General features: G+C 45.9%; 1 protein-coding gene across 5 annotated transcripts in view; it reads right to left on the bottom strand.

Annotated features, from left to right (window-relative positions):
* The window catches only part of lpgat1 (lysophosphatidylglycerol acyltransferase 1), a 44,313-nt gene that overhangs the window by 17,656 nt on the left and 9,202 nt on the right, over window positions 1-17,455 (bottom strand). For all 5 annotated transcript variants that reach the window (XM_048250680.1, XM_048250681.1, XM_048250679.1 and 2 more), the window contains exons 3-5: window positions 15,870-15,988; window positions 12,397-12,492; window positions 9,036-9,321 (exon numbers count right to left, since the gene is read on the bottom strand). In XM_048250680.1, coding sequence (XP_048106637.1) covers window positions 9,036-9,321; window positions 12,397-12,492; window positions 15,870-15,988 — 501 coding nt within the window. The remainder of the gene's footprint in view (window positions 1-9,035; window positions 9,322-12,396; window positions 12,493-15,869; window positions 15,989-17,455) is intronic.

Genomic DNA, 17,455 nt, shown 5'->3' on the forward strand with positions numbered 1-17,455 from the left:
TGCGCCGGGATTAGTGTGTGCTTCCCCTCACTGTGTGCTGAGTATGTTTCACTAATTCACGGATTGGGTCCCTCCCGGATTTCCCTCAAAAAGAGTATATACTTAGATGCTTGATGGTATATTCGGAGACAGCCAAAACTGGCCTAGGGTAGCTCAAATGATATCAAAGTGAACAGCTGAACTGTTGCACTTCCACAGGGACAGAGAGAACGCGAGCGAGAGATGGCAGGCACCGTCAAAGACTGAAAACATCACCATCCACTGGCATAAACATCCGATCAGAGACGAGAAAGACGAGCGAACCATGTGTCAGTTTCTCCGGGGGGTGTCAAGATTGCCAACACACTCATAGCCAGGGCTCCAAACCGGTTCAAGGAACGAAAACCGAAAACGAACGGAATTTTACGAGGAGCGGAAACGGAAACGAAAAAAAAAAAAAAAAATGGTCTTCAACTGTTCCGGAACAGAAACGTTATTCTGAAATCCACAAAACCGGTTAATAACGTTTTTTTTTTTTTTTTTCGTTCTCTATATATTTTATAAAATTTCACAAAAGCATATCCTAAGTGTTCTACTCATTTGATTGTAGGCAAACAGCCTAATAATTTGATTTCTGCAGTTTGAAAAAAAAAAAAAAAAAGAAAACGAATAAATGGACCTTTGGTCCAAATGTGTATATTTTGTCTTGCTGTTGTAATGTAACCTATCCGTCTGCCACTTCGATCTTAGGCCAGCTCGTGAGCGTAGGCTACTGAAACTGATTTGAAATTGTTTGTAGCCTATGCATAATAGCCTATTTTGCCTGTCCATTTTGTTGTCGGTTTTAAAGTTTGAAATGTTTGCGCAATTATAGCCTATTCTATGTAGAAGAGTTAAACGGGAAATTTGAGATAGGCCTTGTCAGCAACAGACAGGTTCGTTTATAAACAGGTTTGGAATTATAGCGCAAGCCTTTGAAGATCTCCATATGGATAAAACTTAGGCTACAACCAGGTAAGGAGTTTAGCACATATCCAGAAATATTTTTAATAAGAAATTATTTATAGGCATAGGTTAGGACTACAGTAAGTCTGTAGGCTATGGGATGGATAGCCCATCTGAATGTTTTTGGATGCCGCCTATGATTTATTATTTTTGGGCATAGCTACGGTATAGGCTAAATCAAGGGGAAATAATGACTAGGCCTACGTCTATTCTAAGGTAAAGTCCACAAAAATAGACTTGATGGGCCCGCCAAACAGTGCCGGAACTTTAAGAATGAACGATATTTTGCGTTCCGAACCGGTTCAGGACCGATATGTTGGTGGTGGAACGCATGCAAGAACGAAAACGTTAAACATAGGCCTACCTGAACCGTTCGGAACGAAACGTTTGAAAAATTATTTCGTTTTCAAGCCCTGCTCATAGCACCACAGGCAGCACAGACAATGGATTGTAACAAAGACAGCTACCACTTCTCGCCCCTCCCTCCCCAGCACAGGATCCACTGGGGGAGGGAAAAGAACCAGCGCTCAGCTGGGGGTAAGAAAGCGGAGCCATGGAAACAGAGACGGACATTCTCACCATCACACAGGGGCCATCTAGGATGGGCGAGGGCTGACCATTGGTCTGGTTTCTTTGCTACATAGGGAACTGGACGAGAATCTTCACATGGAAGTCATGGACGCACTCCATCAGTTAGGTTTAGATTTAAGTGTGCACAATTTAATTTTTAAGAATGGAGAATTATTTCAAGGTACAGACAGAAGTGGTAAAGCCCAAGATGTCTACCAACCACAACACTACCTACGTAATACCCACCTAAAAAGTAAAATCCAAGTATCACTCCCAAAAAGACCGCTTCAAGTCACACCAGCTACTTAACTTCAATACCTATCAGTTGCTATACACAACACCTTGTGAAAGCCCTGGCTTGGCAACAGCGGACAAGCATAAATTACCACACTGGAGCAGCATAAATTGCATCAGTGTGGTAGTCATCTGGTTCTTAAATCAGTTTAAGTGAAACAATCACAAGGATTTATATTTACGGTGTAAACAAATCCATTGTAAACAAGCTGAGTATCTGTCCCAGCTAGAGCAGACGTTATAAAGCAGCTGCCAATGGCTTGTTTACCAGCAGTTCCGGCTGCTATGCCATGATTTTAAATCAGGCCAAAACCAAAACCAAGGTGCAGAATGAAAAACAAAATTGTGTGAAATTGCTTTAGAAAGAGCATTAAAAGATTTGAGGAGTTAGCAGTAATCGGGCCATTTCAGAAGACTTGACTCTTGCACAACAGAGCTGTGTAGTAATCTGTGAAGTCAGGGAGTGTAACTCCGTTAAAATGAGTCTGACCTCTTGATAAGCATGGCACGCCTTGGGTGGGTATTGGCCTTCTACTCTTATCCTTATTATTCACCTAAAACTCATCTCCTCACTCACCCTCAGTCCGACTCCATGAGAAGAGACTAAAAGCAAAACTGGATCACACAGTCATCAGTGAGTTATTAGAGACACACAAACAGGGAGTATCTCTACAAGTATTAGGATCTCGCCAGCAAAAAAAGTGTGCACTCAAAGTGACTAGTGACAGTTTGTAGTCTGTTTGCATCTGTGTTGTAACTAGGCCTACTCATCTCCTTCCTGTCTTTGCCGTGCTGAGAAACTTGTGTTGTGAACACGTGCACCTAACATTATATTACATTTGGCTGACGCATTTTTAGACTAGTCTTTTTAGTCGAACAGAGGTGGCAGTCCCACAAAGACATGGTACGCCGGCGCTTCAATAGTCTTCATCCAGCAGCCCAATCCCAACCCTTCACCAGACCCAGTCCCCTCCTCCCTCTCCTCCAGGGGACTGGCCTGGGCTGGTCTTGACTCAGGATTAAGAGGGGGCTCCAGCGAAGAACTGATGACTCCTATACTCCTGAACGCCTATTACACTCTTGAAACGAATGTGTTGAAAATAAAACACAACTTGTCCAGGGGCGGTTTTAAGATAAGATAAGATAAGATAAACGTTATGGTCTCTCAAAGGGGAAATTTGTCTTTGGCTGAAAGGTGCATTCACTATGAACAATACAAGAGACCAACAATCACATGCAAGCAGGACATGACCCTGATACAGGGAGAAAATAGCCCTTAAAATGTGTAAGAATGCATAAATACATTAATTGTGTAGTGGAGCCACTTAGTTTTTAAACCAAACTTTGTTGGTTGCAACGCAATTTCCCACTGCCAACCAACTAGGCTGCTAACAGGTTAGCAACTATGGTTTTGGGAAACGAACCACAGATATGGAAAACACAGTTTGTGGTGTTTCTAACACATTGTTTTTGTTATTCATATTAAGAGTGTACACAGTATGTTTTGCAAACAACAATGTTTTAACACATCTTTAAAACCAGGGACAACACAGTTTGTACTGTATATGCAATCTGGGAAAATGGGTCCACTGAACTCTGTGACTGAATCATCAGGACACACACACACACACACACACACAGCACTAAATGAGTACATACAAAGACACACACCCCTCCACACGTGTACATACATGTGTTGTGCACATATGTTCATGCATACGCACACAAACTCACCACCCACCCGTTGACTACCCACATGACCACCCAGTAGACAGAATTTGCGCACCGAGCATGCAAGTGCTGCAGAAGGGTGCAGTGCCTTTAATCTTGCAGGGGAGCACATCACTGCAGAGGACGGAGAACAGGGACAAGACTCCAAGACTGTGTGTGTGTGTGAGAGAGAGAGTATGTAATGCTATTAGTCTTTAAGGACAAGAGCACTCTCTGTCATACGCAAAACACACACACACACACACACACTCCTGCGGTAATGGCTCTATTAGTAGATGAGGTTATGGGAAGCCATAGAGGACACGCACGTTGTCCTGCAGCCGTCTGAGCACAGCGCTCTTCCAGGGCAGTCTGGGAGGGTGTTTGTGCAAAGAGTTCTCTTCTGAGGTCCTACTTTGATCTGCCTCTGTCCGTGTGTGTGTGTGTGTGTTTGTGTGTGTGTGAGAGCTCTGTGTGTGTGTGAGAGCTCTGTGTGTGTGTGTGTGTTTGTGAGCTCTGTGTGTGTGTGTGTGTTTGTGAGCTCTGTGTGTGTGTGTGTGTTTGTGAGCTCTGTGTGAGCTGTGTGTGTGTGTGTGTGTGTCACAGCCCTTCACTCCACTCGATTTCTGCAGTTCTCCTGCACACTTGTCCTGGGTTCTATGTTCTTGAGTGCTAATTGCATTTACTGAGGTGATGCTTTTGATAAAGGCAGGCCAGAGGGCACGTGATGAAAGAGGCTAGGCTACTCACTAGTGTGGTACGCAGAGGCAGGCCATCGGGAGTGCTGGAGTCGGAGGCAAAGGGTCTTCTTATGCATTATCCCTGCTTAATTCAGAAGTGTGTGTGTGTGTGTGTGTGTGTGTGTGTGTGTGTGCTGGGGATCAGTGTGGTCCCTGGTTAGAGCTGTTGTCGTAGTAGTAGTCTTCTGGTGCTGCTGTGTGAGCACTCTTGCTGACGACACAACACACACTCTGTTCAAATTACATCCCGAAAAAGGTCAGTCATTTAAAATGGATTTTGAGCCCTGGCCAAGGGATCCCAGATCTCTTTCTGTGTGTGTGTGTGTGTGTGTGTGTGTTCACACAAGTCTTGCTGCCATGCAGTCTTTTTTTCACAAGCTCAGCTGCCTCATCAAACAGACAGACAGCGCAGAGAGCAAGAGAGAAAACAAGGAGAAAGTGAGTGAGACAGCCAAGGACAGTGAGACAGAAAGAAATGATAAAAAGAAAGGAGTGAAGCGAGGTGAAAGCTGAAGCGTGAGGAAGCAAACAGAAGGGATTGAGGGAGAGAGAGAGAGAAAGAGAGAGTCACAGACGGACAGAGAGAGATAGAGCTCATTGATTGGGCTGCCGGTTGTCATCGGTGAGGCAGAAATGGCTCTGCTAAAAGGACACAATTAAGAGCTCACCAATGATGAATGGGAGGAATAAGATCAGCAGGAGAGAGGGGGGGAGGGCAGAAAGAGAGGAGGAGGAGAGAGAGAGAGAAAACTCAAGTCTTTCTTAATTGTGAAGGGAGATGTGGTGCCAGTATTTCAGGCTGCTGGTCTCCTGACAAAGCAGAAGCTTCCAGCTGGAGGAGAGGAAGAGAGAACAAGAGGCATGCTAGAGGAAGAGAAAGAGAGAGGATGGGAGGAGGAGAGGAAGAGAGAACAAGAGGCATGCTAGAGGAAGAGAAAGAGAGGATGGGAGGAGGAGAGGAAGAGAGAACAAGAGGCATGCTAGAGGAAGAGAAAGAGAGAGGATGGGAGGAGGAGAGGAAGAGAGAACAAGAGGCATGCTAGAGGAAGAGAAAAAGAGAGGATGGGAGAAGGAGGAGAGGAAGAGAGAGAGGAAGGAACAGCTGCTGGGCTCTGAAAGGGCCCTCTGTGCATTTCCTGAACTTCCAGTTGCAGTGGACACACTCCACCACACACATAACGGTGTCCAATTAGTTCTGACGAGTCTGTGTGTGTGTGTGAGTATTTTTGCATACATGTTTGTATGTGTGTATTTTGTATTTGTGCATATTGGATTATGCCCAAGCAGCAGTGTGTGTGTGTGTGTGTGTGTGTGTGTGTGTGTGTGTGTGTGTGTGTGTGGCGCGTGTGTATGTGCGTGCGTGTGTGCGTGTGTGTTCGTGCGTGCGTGCGTGCGTGTATGTGCGTGCGTGCGTGTGTGTCTCTAACTGCATGTCTGTCTGCACCCCCGCCCAGTGCCCAGTAACTGCTTACACATCATCAAAATAACTCACGACTCAGTGTCTGCGTGAATCTCAGGAGATAAGCACAGGCCGGCCTTTGGAGCCTCCTAATAACAAAGCAGCCCTCCTTAAACCCACCCCACCCCGCATTAGCACTCAGCATTCTGCAACTGCACCCTCAGGAGCTGCAGTCATGATGACTGGGCGCAGTCTACCCCAAACAGCATCAGCAGCACTACTACATACACATGCGCTGCCAACGGCTGACCCAGAAACAGTTTTTTTTTTTTTTTTTTACGACGAGGCCTGCAACATCAGCTATAGGGGTTGTTTGTTTCTTTCAACTTGCCTCAACTGTTTTGGATGTTCAGTTTTCCTTGTTGTGCTCGGAGGAGCTCCTCTTCTCTATTGCGCCACTGAGCTACGCATAGATCTGTCTCACTTCCAGTTCAGTTCAGATCCAATTGAATGTTTTTCTTGTTTAGCAATCCTGGACAGGCATCCAAAAAGGAGGCTGTCAGTATAAGGGGGAAATGTGCGTCATATCAGGGGAATGACCGCTTGGTCAGAGATGAATTGAGCCTGTATTGTACGAAAGTTTGTTTGGTGTGCTACTAGTATACTGCTCAAAAAAATTAAGGGAACACTTCAATCATACACTGGATCGGTACTCTGACACTGTTTGGTTTTGAGCAAAAGTAAAACTTTTGAGGCGAGTGTTTTATTTTGCAAGAACTGTCAGACATTCTGTGAATGTAGTTTGAGACTGGAGAAAGGGGTGGAAGGTTTCAAAAAATGTGTTATAAAACAAATTATAGAAAACTGTAAGCGTTCCCTTATACAAGTACATTGTCTAGGGATCTGGTACTTCCTGTATCAGGGGTATTGCGCTTGTCCTCCCTGACCACTCCTGAATGACCTGAGATCAGTTCTATTGCTGATTACCAGGAACTTCCTTTCTGGTGAGGAGCCGTTGCAAGAGTAGCAAGAGTGAACCAATAGCAATTACAATGCATTGACTGGGCTCTTGCTCCACATCCATCATGTCTCTCGTCAGCCTTACAGGCACAGAGCGAGGGAGGCAGAGAGTGAGACGGAGAGAGAGATTAAGAAAAGGTAGACTACATGGTAAAGACAAAGAGACAGACTGACAGGAGGGAAGAGCGGTGCATCATAATGGAGAGCTCAACCTGTGCAAGCACGGACATTACTCAGTACCCCAGCTACAGTGGACGACACCGGCCATGATAAGAGAACACACACGCACGCACGCACACACACACACTCAGAGTGAACCTGAGAGAGCTAACCACGGTCTGCTCAAAACATTTAGCCATATATGGCATTTCTAGTTTAATCCTACAGTTTGCTTCGGGGAGTTCCCATACATTAGTTTCATGCATTACAAACATCTAAATCAGTCGTTATCCTATATGAACATGTATATATACATTTCAGCTGACCCTAGAGCACTCTTACATCACCAGCACTAGAAAAGCCAGCGTGGTCAGCTACAGCACATCAATTCATACACAACAGACCCAAGAGTCTCTCCGAAGCCAGCAGAAAAGTCAAGCACTCGAGGACTTAAAAACAGCATCCATCACTGCTTGGCTGGGTTGCGCCATACTTTGGTGTTGTTTTAAACACACTGTGGCTGATTGGGTGTTTTTTTGGAATGGAGAAATTAACACACTTTCACTCCCTCTCCAGCTCTCTTTATCTCTCTTTCTTTATCTCTCTCTCTGGGAAGCCAGCCATCAGCAAACTCCCCTGCTCCATCAGCCCGACACTGCCAGGTCGTGCTTAGCCATTTTTAGAAGCTCCATTGGCTGTGAAAACAAATCTGTACAAAAACGCCATTAGAACAGATACCGCATGGATCTGCACCCTGTGTTAAAAAAACAACACCACAAACTGCAACTGCACACTCATGATGGGAGGCCATCGGGAACGTTTTTTGGTATATCCAGTTTTTAATATATTTTTTTTCGAAGTGTTTACAACTTAGTGTTAACTAATAATTGTTGCAAACTGGTACTACGAACAAAATATTAGTGCTTTCCTGGATCTACATCCTTATGCATGCTTCCTGCCAGGACTTTTACGGGCTTTTCCCAAATCACGGAAGTAACGTCGATGCAGCGGTATAGTAGCAGATAGTAGCATCCATCAGACAAGTGTTATTTAAATAAACTCCTGGTGTATTTACAAACTTTTCAATGCCTCGTTTTATGAGTAAAGAACATAGTTGTACTACTGTAGAAGTTTGTACCATTCAGGGCATTATTAGTGGGGTAATTTACGAGATAAAAGTTGGTACCATTACGACTGCAGAAACTCATTAGTTTCTGACAGCGCTACTCGACCAGGGTTCGACCAAGAGAAAACAGGTTCTGGGAGGGTGTCATGGTGCAAAGGACCCTAGGGTGAAATTACCCTGAACCATCGCTTTAAACAGACACCGACTAGTGCTTACTGGCCCGTTAGAGAAGAGCTTGGACCAAATTTATAGAGCTAGGGCTAGTATGCTGCTGATGACAAACTGCCCTTTACGCATCGTGACTCGGTCCAAGGTTGGCAGTGCCCGCTGAAATCGGAACTCTGGAACTGTGATGGGAGTGAATTCACTCCTCTGGCTCCCTGAAAATGGGGAAGTGGGTTGCCTCGGTGGGGGCGCGGTGGGGGGCTTGGCAGATGGCTGAGGTGGCCGTCTACTTCCAAAGGAGATGTGGATTAGAGTGGAGATTTATGGTCAGAAAAGAGGAAGGAGATAGAGGGAAGGAAAGAGAGAGAGAGAGAGAGAGAGAAAAAGAAGAGATTAATGGGGGGGATAAAAAAAAAAAAAAAAAACGGGAGAGAGAGAAGGAGAGGAGGATGGAGAAAGAGAGAGGAGGATGGAGAAAGAGGGAGAAGGCCTTGAGAGGCAGAGGCAGAGTGACTGGGCAGGAGATCTAATGGAGCGGAAGGGCTGTGGGAGGTTCAGTGAAGGGACAGGGACAGAAGTCTTTGTGTGTGTGTGTGTGTGTGTGTGTGTGTGTGTGTGTGTACGCATGACAGACTGCCTGTGAGGGTATTTAGCATGTCTGAATATTTAAACTGTCGCTTGAATATGGAACGCTGAGTACGTGTGGTTACGGGCTCACCCATCAGCCTCCAGACTGCTAATTTCCTGCTGATGCCCAAGGAGGGCATGTAAACACAACATGCATATGTATTTGTATTTGTGTGTGTGTGTGTGTGCCATGCATTCATGCCCATCTGCTATTTCCACACGCGATGCTCATCATGTATACCTGTCGGTCCGGTGGTGGCGGAGGCGTCTCCGGCTCCCAGGGTGCCGTTCTCCTGCTGCGGGCCCAGCGTCTTGAGGATGACCTGCGTGGCGCCCAGGCGCGGCAGGGTGACGTGCGTCAGGTGCGGCAGCTCGTTCTTCTTGGCGAAGGCCTGGCTGGTCTCCCGCCGCTTGCGCAGGAAGCCGCCCTCGGGGAAGAGCACGATCCACTTCCGCTCGCGGCTGTAGTAGAACCTGTCCAGGTGGTCCTTCAGGTACACCAGCTGCTTGTCCCGGTGCGCTTTGCCCTGGCGGGGAAACCGGACATAGGAAGTCAGTGCTGTTAAATGACAGGAAGTGATGCGAGCAGGAGGAGGAAGTGGGAGAGGTCACTCCTCCGCATGCAGCACGTCTAACAATTCAGAAATGGAAGATTGGGTGGGGGAAATAGATCTGACTGCATTTATAGCATAACATCCGAGGTAGGTCAACTTCAAATCCCACACAGTTGCCTGAAGCAGTTAATTCTGTTGGAGTCTTTGATTTGCAGCTCAAAGATAGCCCACAAACAGGGCACAATAGGAGGGTGGTTTGAACCCAGCAGAGGAGTAGCTCATCAAAGCTCAGGCGAGAGGCTCTATCTGAGACTGTGATGCCAATTAGGTGACTACTGGGACTAACGTTTAGTGCCGGTCATCAGAGGGAACCCTACGAGCAAAACCGCTCAAGCCCATCACCGCTTAGACAAACAATTAGAGTTGGCTGCACAGGAGAGGGTGGGTTGGTGGCACGAGGGCGGCTCAGCGGCAAACAACTGAAACAACTGTAGCAGAGTGCAGGGCGAGGTGCTTCAGTGGCATCTCAGCTAATATCCAGTGTCCATCCCGGCCACCTGGCAGATAGATAGGTAATAATATGTATAGTATACTTTTTTGATCCTGTGAGGGAAATATGGTCTCTGCATTTATCCCAATCCGTGAATTAGTGAAACACACTCAGCACACAGTGTACACACAGTGAGGTGAAGCACACACTAATCCCGACGCAGTGAGCTGCCTGCAACAACAGCGGCGATCGGGGAGCAATGAGGGGTTAGGTGCCTTGCTCAAGGGCACTTCAGCCGTTCCTACTGGTCGGGGTTCGAACCGGCAACCCTCCGGTTACAAGTCCGAAGCGCTAACAACTAGGCCACGGCTGCCCCGGTGCAGCGCTAACATCACCGACTGACAATTGGTCGACCCCAGGTATAATTCTGATTATTGGTCCCAGGTTCAGGGTCAGTAATTCAAGGGCTAGGGACCATTTATTTTTTATTTTTACCTTTTTATTTTTTTTTGCTTTTCTTTGTCATAATAGCAAATCCCATGTGGGCTTTGTATTTCTCTCCAAGAGCTCAGGAGCGAAGAGATGAGAGTCTAATTGTATAGCATGACTCTTTCGATGCTAATGAGGTGAGTAGAGAGCGACTTTATCTGGTTACTGACGGTTCACTGGATAATTTTATCTTGACAAGCAACCCTTTAATGGATGACTACTGGAATGAGCTAATGGATAATGGCAGAATGTTTTTTCAGTTTTTCAATTTTTCAGTGGCCCCTTTAAGACGTGTCAGTGGGGCTGATGTGAGCGAGAGAGTGGGAAAGATGAGAGAGAGTGAGAGGTTTCAGGCAGAGCTCAGGTTAAAAAGGCTCTCTGGTTGAGGGATTGAGAAAAGTTCTGCACAGCAGTACTGAAGAGGTATGGTGTATGTGTGTGTGTGTGTGTGTGTGTGTGTGTGTGTGTGTGTGTAAAAGAGACAGATACAGAGTCCTTTAAAACAAAAGCAGGGGTTCCCACAGCAGGAACTCGGCACACTACCGAGGTAATGGGGACATGTACAGGACCCCCCCCCGGTATTCAGCCCTTTCAGCTGCTGCGTCTCCACTGCTTAGAGGACTTAAAGATGCAGCCATAATCACAATGATTAGATGAACTAAAGTACGATAGCAGCTGCAGAAAATACCATCACCACAATGACAGACCACACTGGTGTTAAATGCTTTATTAGCATTTACTAACGTGTTCAGTTACAGTAATCTAAACATTCCTACTTCCTAAATTTTTCACCTCGGATAGCCCATCAATAGATTATGCGCAAATACCTTCAAATGGAGTGAACTGAAGTCAATAGACACCACAGGCTACCTAAGGCACTCAGCAAATAGGTGCCGTCACATGCCATTGCTGACATTTTTAACTGGCAAGTTGCCTACCCCTGAGCTCATTTCACCCTTGTAAAAATTCCTGAAAGTGGTCATACAGGGGTGGTCCCTACAGTGGAAACGACCCTAAAGAATCTACTTTGGGTCATTGTGCTATTGTACACAAGTTTTGCATCTTCATGTAAATGCAATGGACACAGATGTAAGTGCATGCTACTGTGCGTCCATCTGTGGAATTGAAAGATTCCTGGAGTCAGGGAACAGAGGTGTGTGTGTGTGTGTGTGTGTGTGTGTGTGTGTGGGGGAGGTGTTGAGGAATGCGCACAAATATGTGAGAACAGCTAAAGTCCAGCAGCCCATCATCAGCTGAGCAGTGATCTCCACCTACACAGACACAAATTACTGACCAGAAGTCACCTCAGGCTAGCCGTCATAACGTTAGCTGGCTGGCTAACACTGGTGCATTTACAGAATTGATTAATGTATGTTGTCTAAATACATAAAAAATGAAAACTCTGACTCAAGTGACTTCCAAAGGTCCATCAACTCAGCTGCATCTATAATACAGAGGGGGACACGCCAAGGTAGCACTGTTATAGCATAAAGACTAATGCCTTCACCAAAACAGAACTTCTCCCATTAATGACGCCAAGACGCCGTTTTGACTGCAGTGTTATATTAAAGGCTTGCGGTCCAAATGCACTAAAATGAACCTAGTGGCTCCTGGCTGACATGTCTTAATCCAAACAGCCTATACCTCAGCCAACACTTTTAGACTATCCTGGCCAAGAATCACCAACCAATGGAAGAAGGACACAGTCACCCTCTGAAATATGAGCATCTGTCTTGTTGCGGTCACAGGGATAATACTGCCACAGTTCATTTCTCCTCCACCACTAAAGTGCGATGCCAATCCTTTGCTGGAGCTGGGTCAGCATACACAACAAAAGATACATGAATATCTGGACTGTGTTGCGGTCTGCCACTCCAGATGAAAGTGCCAGGTAATATTTTAGTGTCACACACTGTTTTGTCCTTCCAATGCTAAAAGGACCCGTATGGGGTGAGATAACCTTTATTGCACAACGGCACTGGCTAGTCTAGCCACTTTAGAGAGGGAGGATGATTTGGTGGGTGGTAATGAGTGTTGGGCCTGATTGCTCTGCATCTGTGGTGCTTTACCTGTCTGATAAAGAAATCACCGTGGATCAAGGACACCAGGCCGAAGTTTGTGTATTTGAACACGTGGTCCATCAGCCACATCATCTTCCGCACCACCTGAAATTGAGGACAACAGACAGCACAGTTTTATCAGCGCTCAGTTAGAGGGGACAACAGACACAGTCTCATCAGTACTCAGTTAGAGGGGACAACAGATACACATAATCAGCACTCAGTCGGAGAGGACGACAGACACACAGTCTCATCAGTACTCAGTTAGAGGGGACAACAGACACACATAATCAGCAATCAGTCAGAGGGGACAACAGACACAGTCTCATCAGCGCGCAGTTAGAGGGGACAACAGTCACACATAATCAGCACTCAGTCGGAGGACAACAGACACACAGTCTCATCCGTGCTCAATCAGAGGGGACAACAGACACACTGTCTCATTAGTCCTCAGTCAGAGGGGACAACAGACACACTGTGTCATCAGTGCTTATCTTGTGTCATCACGACTTTGCATACACCTGCTGCCAGCACTGTCTAACACAAATGCAAACACAGCCTGGAGGAAAACAAACAAACACACAAGACAAAGTATCTTTGTGAGTGGTCATCATATCTGCTCTGACACTGGCTGTACTAAAGGTGGAGGGTTTTGGACAAATGTCAGCTTTGCCCTGTTTTTTCCCCCTCCTGGGAGGGCAGCCTGCTCTGGGGCAAAGGAGCCGGGGCTGCAGCTGCTCATGCTGATCGTGTCACTCCCTCCCTTGGCACGGGCGACATTAGCGCCTTCACTTCTCCTGTCAGCTACTGAGGACTGGCACATCAACGTCCCAACACACGCCCAAACACACACACACACACAGAGACTTTGAAACACACCCAAAACACAACACACACAGACCCTCTTGACATGATCTATGGCCCTGGGCTTGCAGGGAACCAGACAGATAGCTTTACCCAGCCAAGGTCTGTCCTCTCTGGGGGGAAGGACTGCCCAGGCCCCAGGTCTTTTCCGCCATAGCCGCTGATTGGCAGAGTAGCCCTTCATGGTGATAAACTGCACGACAACCCAGTCCTGTGACAACTACTCGCCTCCGTTTAGAACACAAGACAGACTGGACACGGTCGACCACTGCACGCTTGCATTATTAGTACCGTTACTCCTAAAATGGTTTCAGTGTTGAAACGAGTTTGTTGTACGTGACTGCTCAACAGGCCATGAGCTTTTTGATTGCTACTGTAACCCACACATCACATGCTGACTTCATCAGGGTGTGTACAATAGAGACAATGAGAGATGAGGGTGTGTGTGTGTGTGTGTGAGTAACTTAATCCTTTAGAGGATAACTGCGAAGCACATGGATCAAAGAGACCCTTGCTCTGGGCTGGAGTCTGTTGTGCATGAGTTGCACACCAGATTGTAATTGTGTTAAGTAAAGGCATCGATTGGGCCTTGAAGCCCTGCCAAGCGTGGGCACCTGACACCCATGGCCCAGGCCTTCTGGAGTCTGGGTGCTTGCCACAGGCGGACGGATTTAAGCATCACTGCAGGTCAAACGCTGGGGATAAGGCAGGATCGTCTGAGGAAAAGGGATTGGTCATACCTTTTCGGCCGGCAACGTACTTTCTGTGGAATGTGTCAAAATCTGCTTTAAAATCAGACTTGAGAGTTTTGGCTTCTGTACGCAAGTGCAATATTAAGATAAAGCTTAATAGGCTTCTATAAAGCACTTCGAAAGGCTTACCAAAAACATTGGCGGCGGCGGCCACATTTAGGGGTGAATATTACAAAGCCATTTACAAATTTTTGATTTATGACGCAATTTCCTCAAATTTCACTCACAAAATGGTTTTGACCTTCAAATGTAACTCAAGCAGTCTAACCATATAAACCATATAAAAGATGACTTTAATCAACAGAGCATCTTTCATACATCACATTTCAATTAGTGTTGCTCACAAAAGCTGAGGACAGTACTTAGTGCTAACCAACTTTCCTTAAAGCCCCAAGCCTGTGCAAGTTAACAGCCCTTTTGTATGGGTGGGTGCTGGAAGGCATTGCATCCAACCCGACAAAATGAACTCAATTCATTTCCCTGACAATGGAGGGTCAAGAACCAATTGGGAGGGGTATGGGAGGCAGTGATTTATATTTATAGACCAACAACAATGGAGACGGCCAGCCTCCAATTGGGCAAATGATTGTGGGGGTAGTATGTAGGCTAAGCACAGAAGACCCAGCGACACACGCACTGCCTGACCAGACCTGACCTTGGTGTGTGTGTGTGTGTGTATGTGTGAGACAAGAGAGCCACAAAGTTAAGAAGGGCTCAGAGATGCAAAGCAAAGAGCAAACTGTAATGAAAAGCCAACTTTGGCCTCATGGGTCAACAGACTTCAAGAGTTGATAGGAACTAATTTGGGATTCAAAACGGAAGCACTAAAACTGATGCGGACTGTGCTTGAATAATACTGAAACTTCTACGTTACTCTTACACAATTGATTCTTAAGACGGAACACATCAACACCTCTGTGTGCAGAGTCCTGTTCAGTTAATATCGCTGGACAACGCAGAAATCGGAGACACTATTTATTTACAAGGCTAATGAGGCAGCTGGAGGCAATTTTGTTTTATTTTCAGGGCGGCTATTCCTGCAGTGGCCATGAAGGTCTAAATGCTTAAGTGTTATTAAAAAAAGTACCACATTCAACTGCTTTTACCCTAGATGGCAGCAAAAAATTGTAACAGTGCAAGTGGCCCTTAAATGACCTGAGTGAGAGCCCTAGTAGGAATGAACTGAAGAGCATAGAGTAACGTTGTGGGAGATTTCCTCCTCTCATAAATGGTTGACATGTGCTGTGGGGTTAACAGCCTCGTCTGACAACCAGGGTTGTCAGATGAGGAGCAAAACGAGGAACTGCCCCGATAGCTTATCTTGGGCAAACACATTCCTGCTTAAGTCAATGCTCATTAACTTAGTCTGGGTTGGGACGACTCTTTGTACACAAAAGGGAGGGAACAGCACACACACACACACACACACACACACACACACACACACACATCAAATACAGTACAAACAAACAGAAAATGATCTTAAAAACACATACACGGAGGTCGGAGGCACATTAATACAGTTGAAGCAAACAAAAATTGAGACACAGACACGCACACAAAGAGTAACAAAAATCGTCTTAAACATACATGCAAATCTTAAACACACACACACAAACACACACCTCACCCCAACCCTGATAAGGAAACTCGACCCAGGAAATGAGATCTTTAAGACCACAAAAGGAAAACAGCATATCCTTTTATTTCCCCATCTGTTTCATCACCAGAGGAGACTTTCAAACCTTTCAAAGTAAGAGTCCTCCTGCCTGGCCCTTTGTGTCAACAACTTGCACTTGCATGTGAGCGCCGTGACCCAAGCGGCACACAGATAGGCTATGCCGTCACGACCGCCTGTCCACCTACCATGCCCTTGTCCTGCAGGCACATCATGAGGGTGCAGACATCTCCTGTGGCCTGGTGGTTGACGATGACCATGGCCTCTTCCTCCGAGATGGGCTTCACGTCGTCCCCCCATTCCGTCACTAAAAGTGCAAACAGACCACATCACACCCACATTAGTAACGTTCCCATTCACAACAGACAGACTTGACAGAATGCTTTGCTTCACTGTACTGAACATGAAGGTTGCATAGAGGTTGCACAGAACGGTCAATGTACTATAGAGCTGATGGAAACCTACTGATATGTCCCCCTGCCCAAATGTAATCAACCATAGCAATGATTTATCATGGTTATCGGAATTCCCTGTTGAGGCAATAGAACATGAGAAAATGCAGTATGGTCAGTCTCATCAAATAATTACAGTGATAGTGTTGGCTGCCCCTTAGATTGCCTGAGTGAAACCAAACAACGAGGCCATTGTTCTTGCTCAGACACAGGTTTACAATAAATAACAAATAACCTGGGGGGTATTCCAAGTATGTGGTTTAGTGACAAACCTGGGTAAGTGGACTCCTAGTAGGTGGTAAACCTCCTAATAGAAGAGCTGTATGACTTCATTCTTCTATCAAAACAATGTCATAGGGCTCTTGTTGTAGGAGGTTTACCACTTACTCTGAGTTAACTTACCCAGGTGTATCACTAAAACACGTACTTGGAATACCCACCTGGTGACCGTGGATGAACAAAACGTTTGGAGAGAGAAAAAAATCCGTAATATCTGAATTGCACCAGCTTTGGATTTTTTTCAGAGGAGAGGAACCATGAGGCTACTACTGTTATATTGCCACTGTACTTACCAAAAGGAAATGAAAGTCCTCATGGTGACATCTCTAACAATGACAAAGGTCTACTTCCTAGCACTATGCCTCGAAAACAATTGTATCTCAAACAACTTTAACCAAACACTGCCAGGCTTAAACAAAGAACAACCTCTTTGGAAATATTACTGGGGATACAAAACACTCCATCAACTCAAACTTCATATAGGCTGCTATGTGTTCACTCAGTTAGTCACAGTTTCATTCATTTGTGACAAAACTGACAAATCCGTTACTTACTGCCATAAATGCTCATCTGTTTTGATTACTCTGACCGGAGGAAGAAATGCCTTGAGTTGACGGACACATCATTAAACACAATTAAAAAGAAGACCTCAGCTGAGGCTTGGCGATCTGCTGCCTGATTTATATTGGCACCCACTATTTATGGAAGAGCCAACTACAGACTGGAGTCATTACCCACCAGGCCCCAAGCCACTTATTGACAGCCAACACAATAGTGACAACAAAAGGAGGGGGGAGGGGGCAAGTCTTCCTCTACCTAGAGACTGAAAACAATAACACTTGGCAAACACTTGTGTGCTGAAGAGACTTACATTTTAGAGAAAAGAAAAGGCAATAATTATTGGGAACAAATACTGAAAGGCAATGAAAACTGGTGCCGAGAGAGAGAGAGAGAGAGAGAGGGTTCCAAACATAAGTCTTGACTGGATTCCAAATACAAACTATTTCTCTGTTGTGCAGCCATGTCGGAAGCCAGGAAATACC

The sequence above is a fragment of the Alosa alosa genome, chromosome 8 (genome assembly GCF_017589495.1).
Source record: "Alosa alosa isolate M-15738 ecotype Scorff River chromosome 8, AALO_Geno_1.1, whole genome shotgun sequence".
Classification (NCBI taxonomy): domain Eukaryota; kingdom Metazoa; phylum Chordata; class Actinopteri; order Clupeiformes; family Clupeidae; genus Alosa; species Alosa alosa.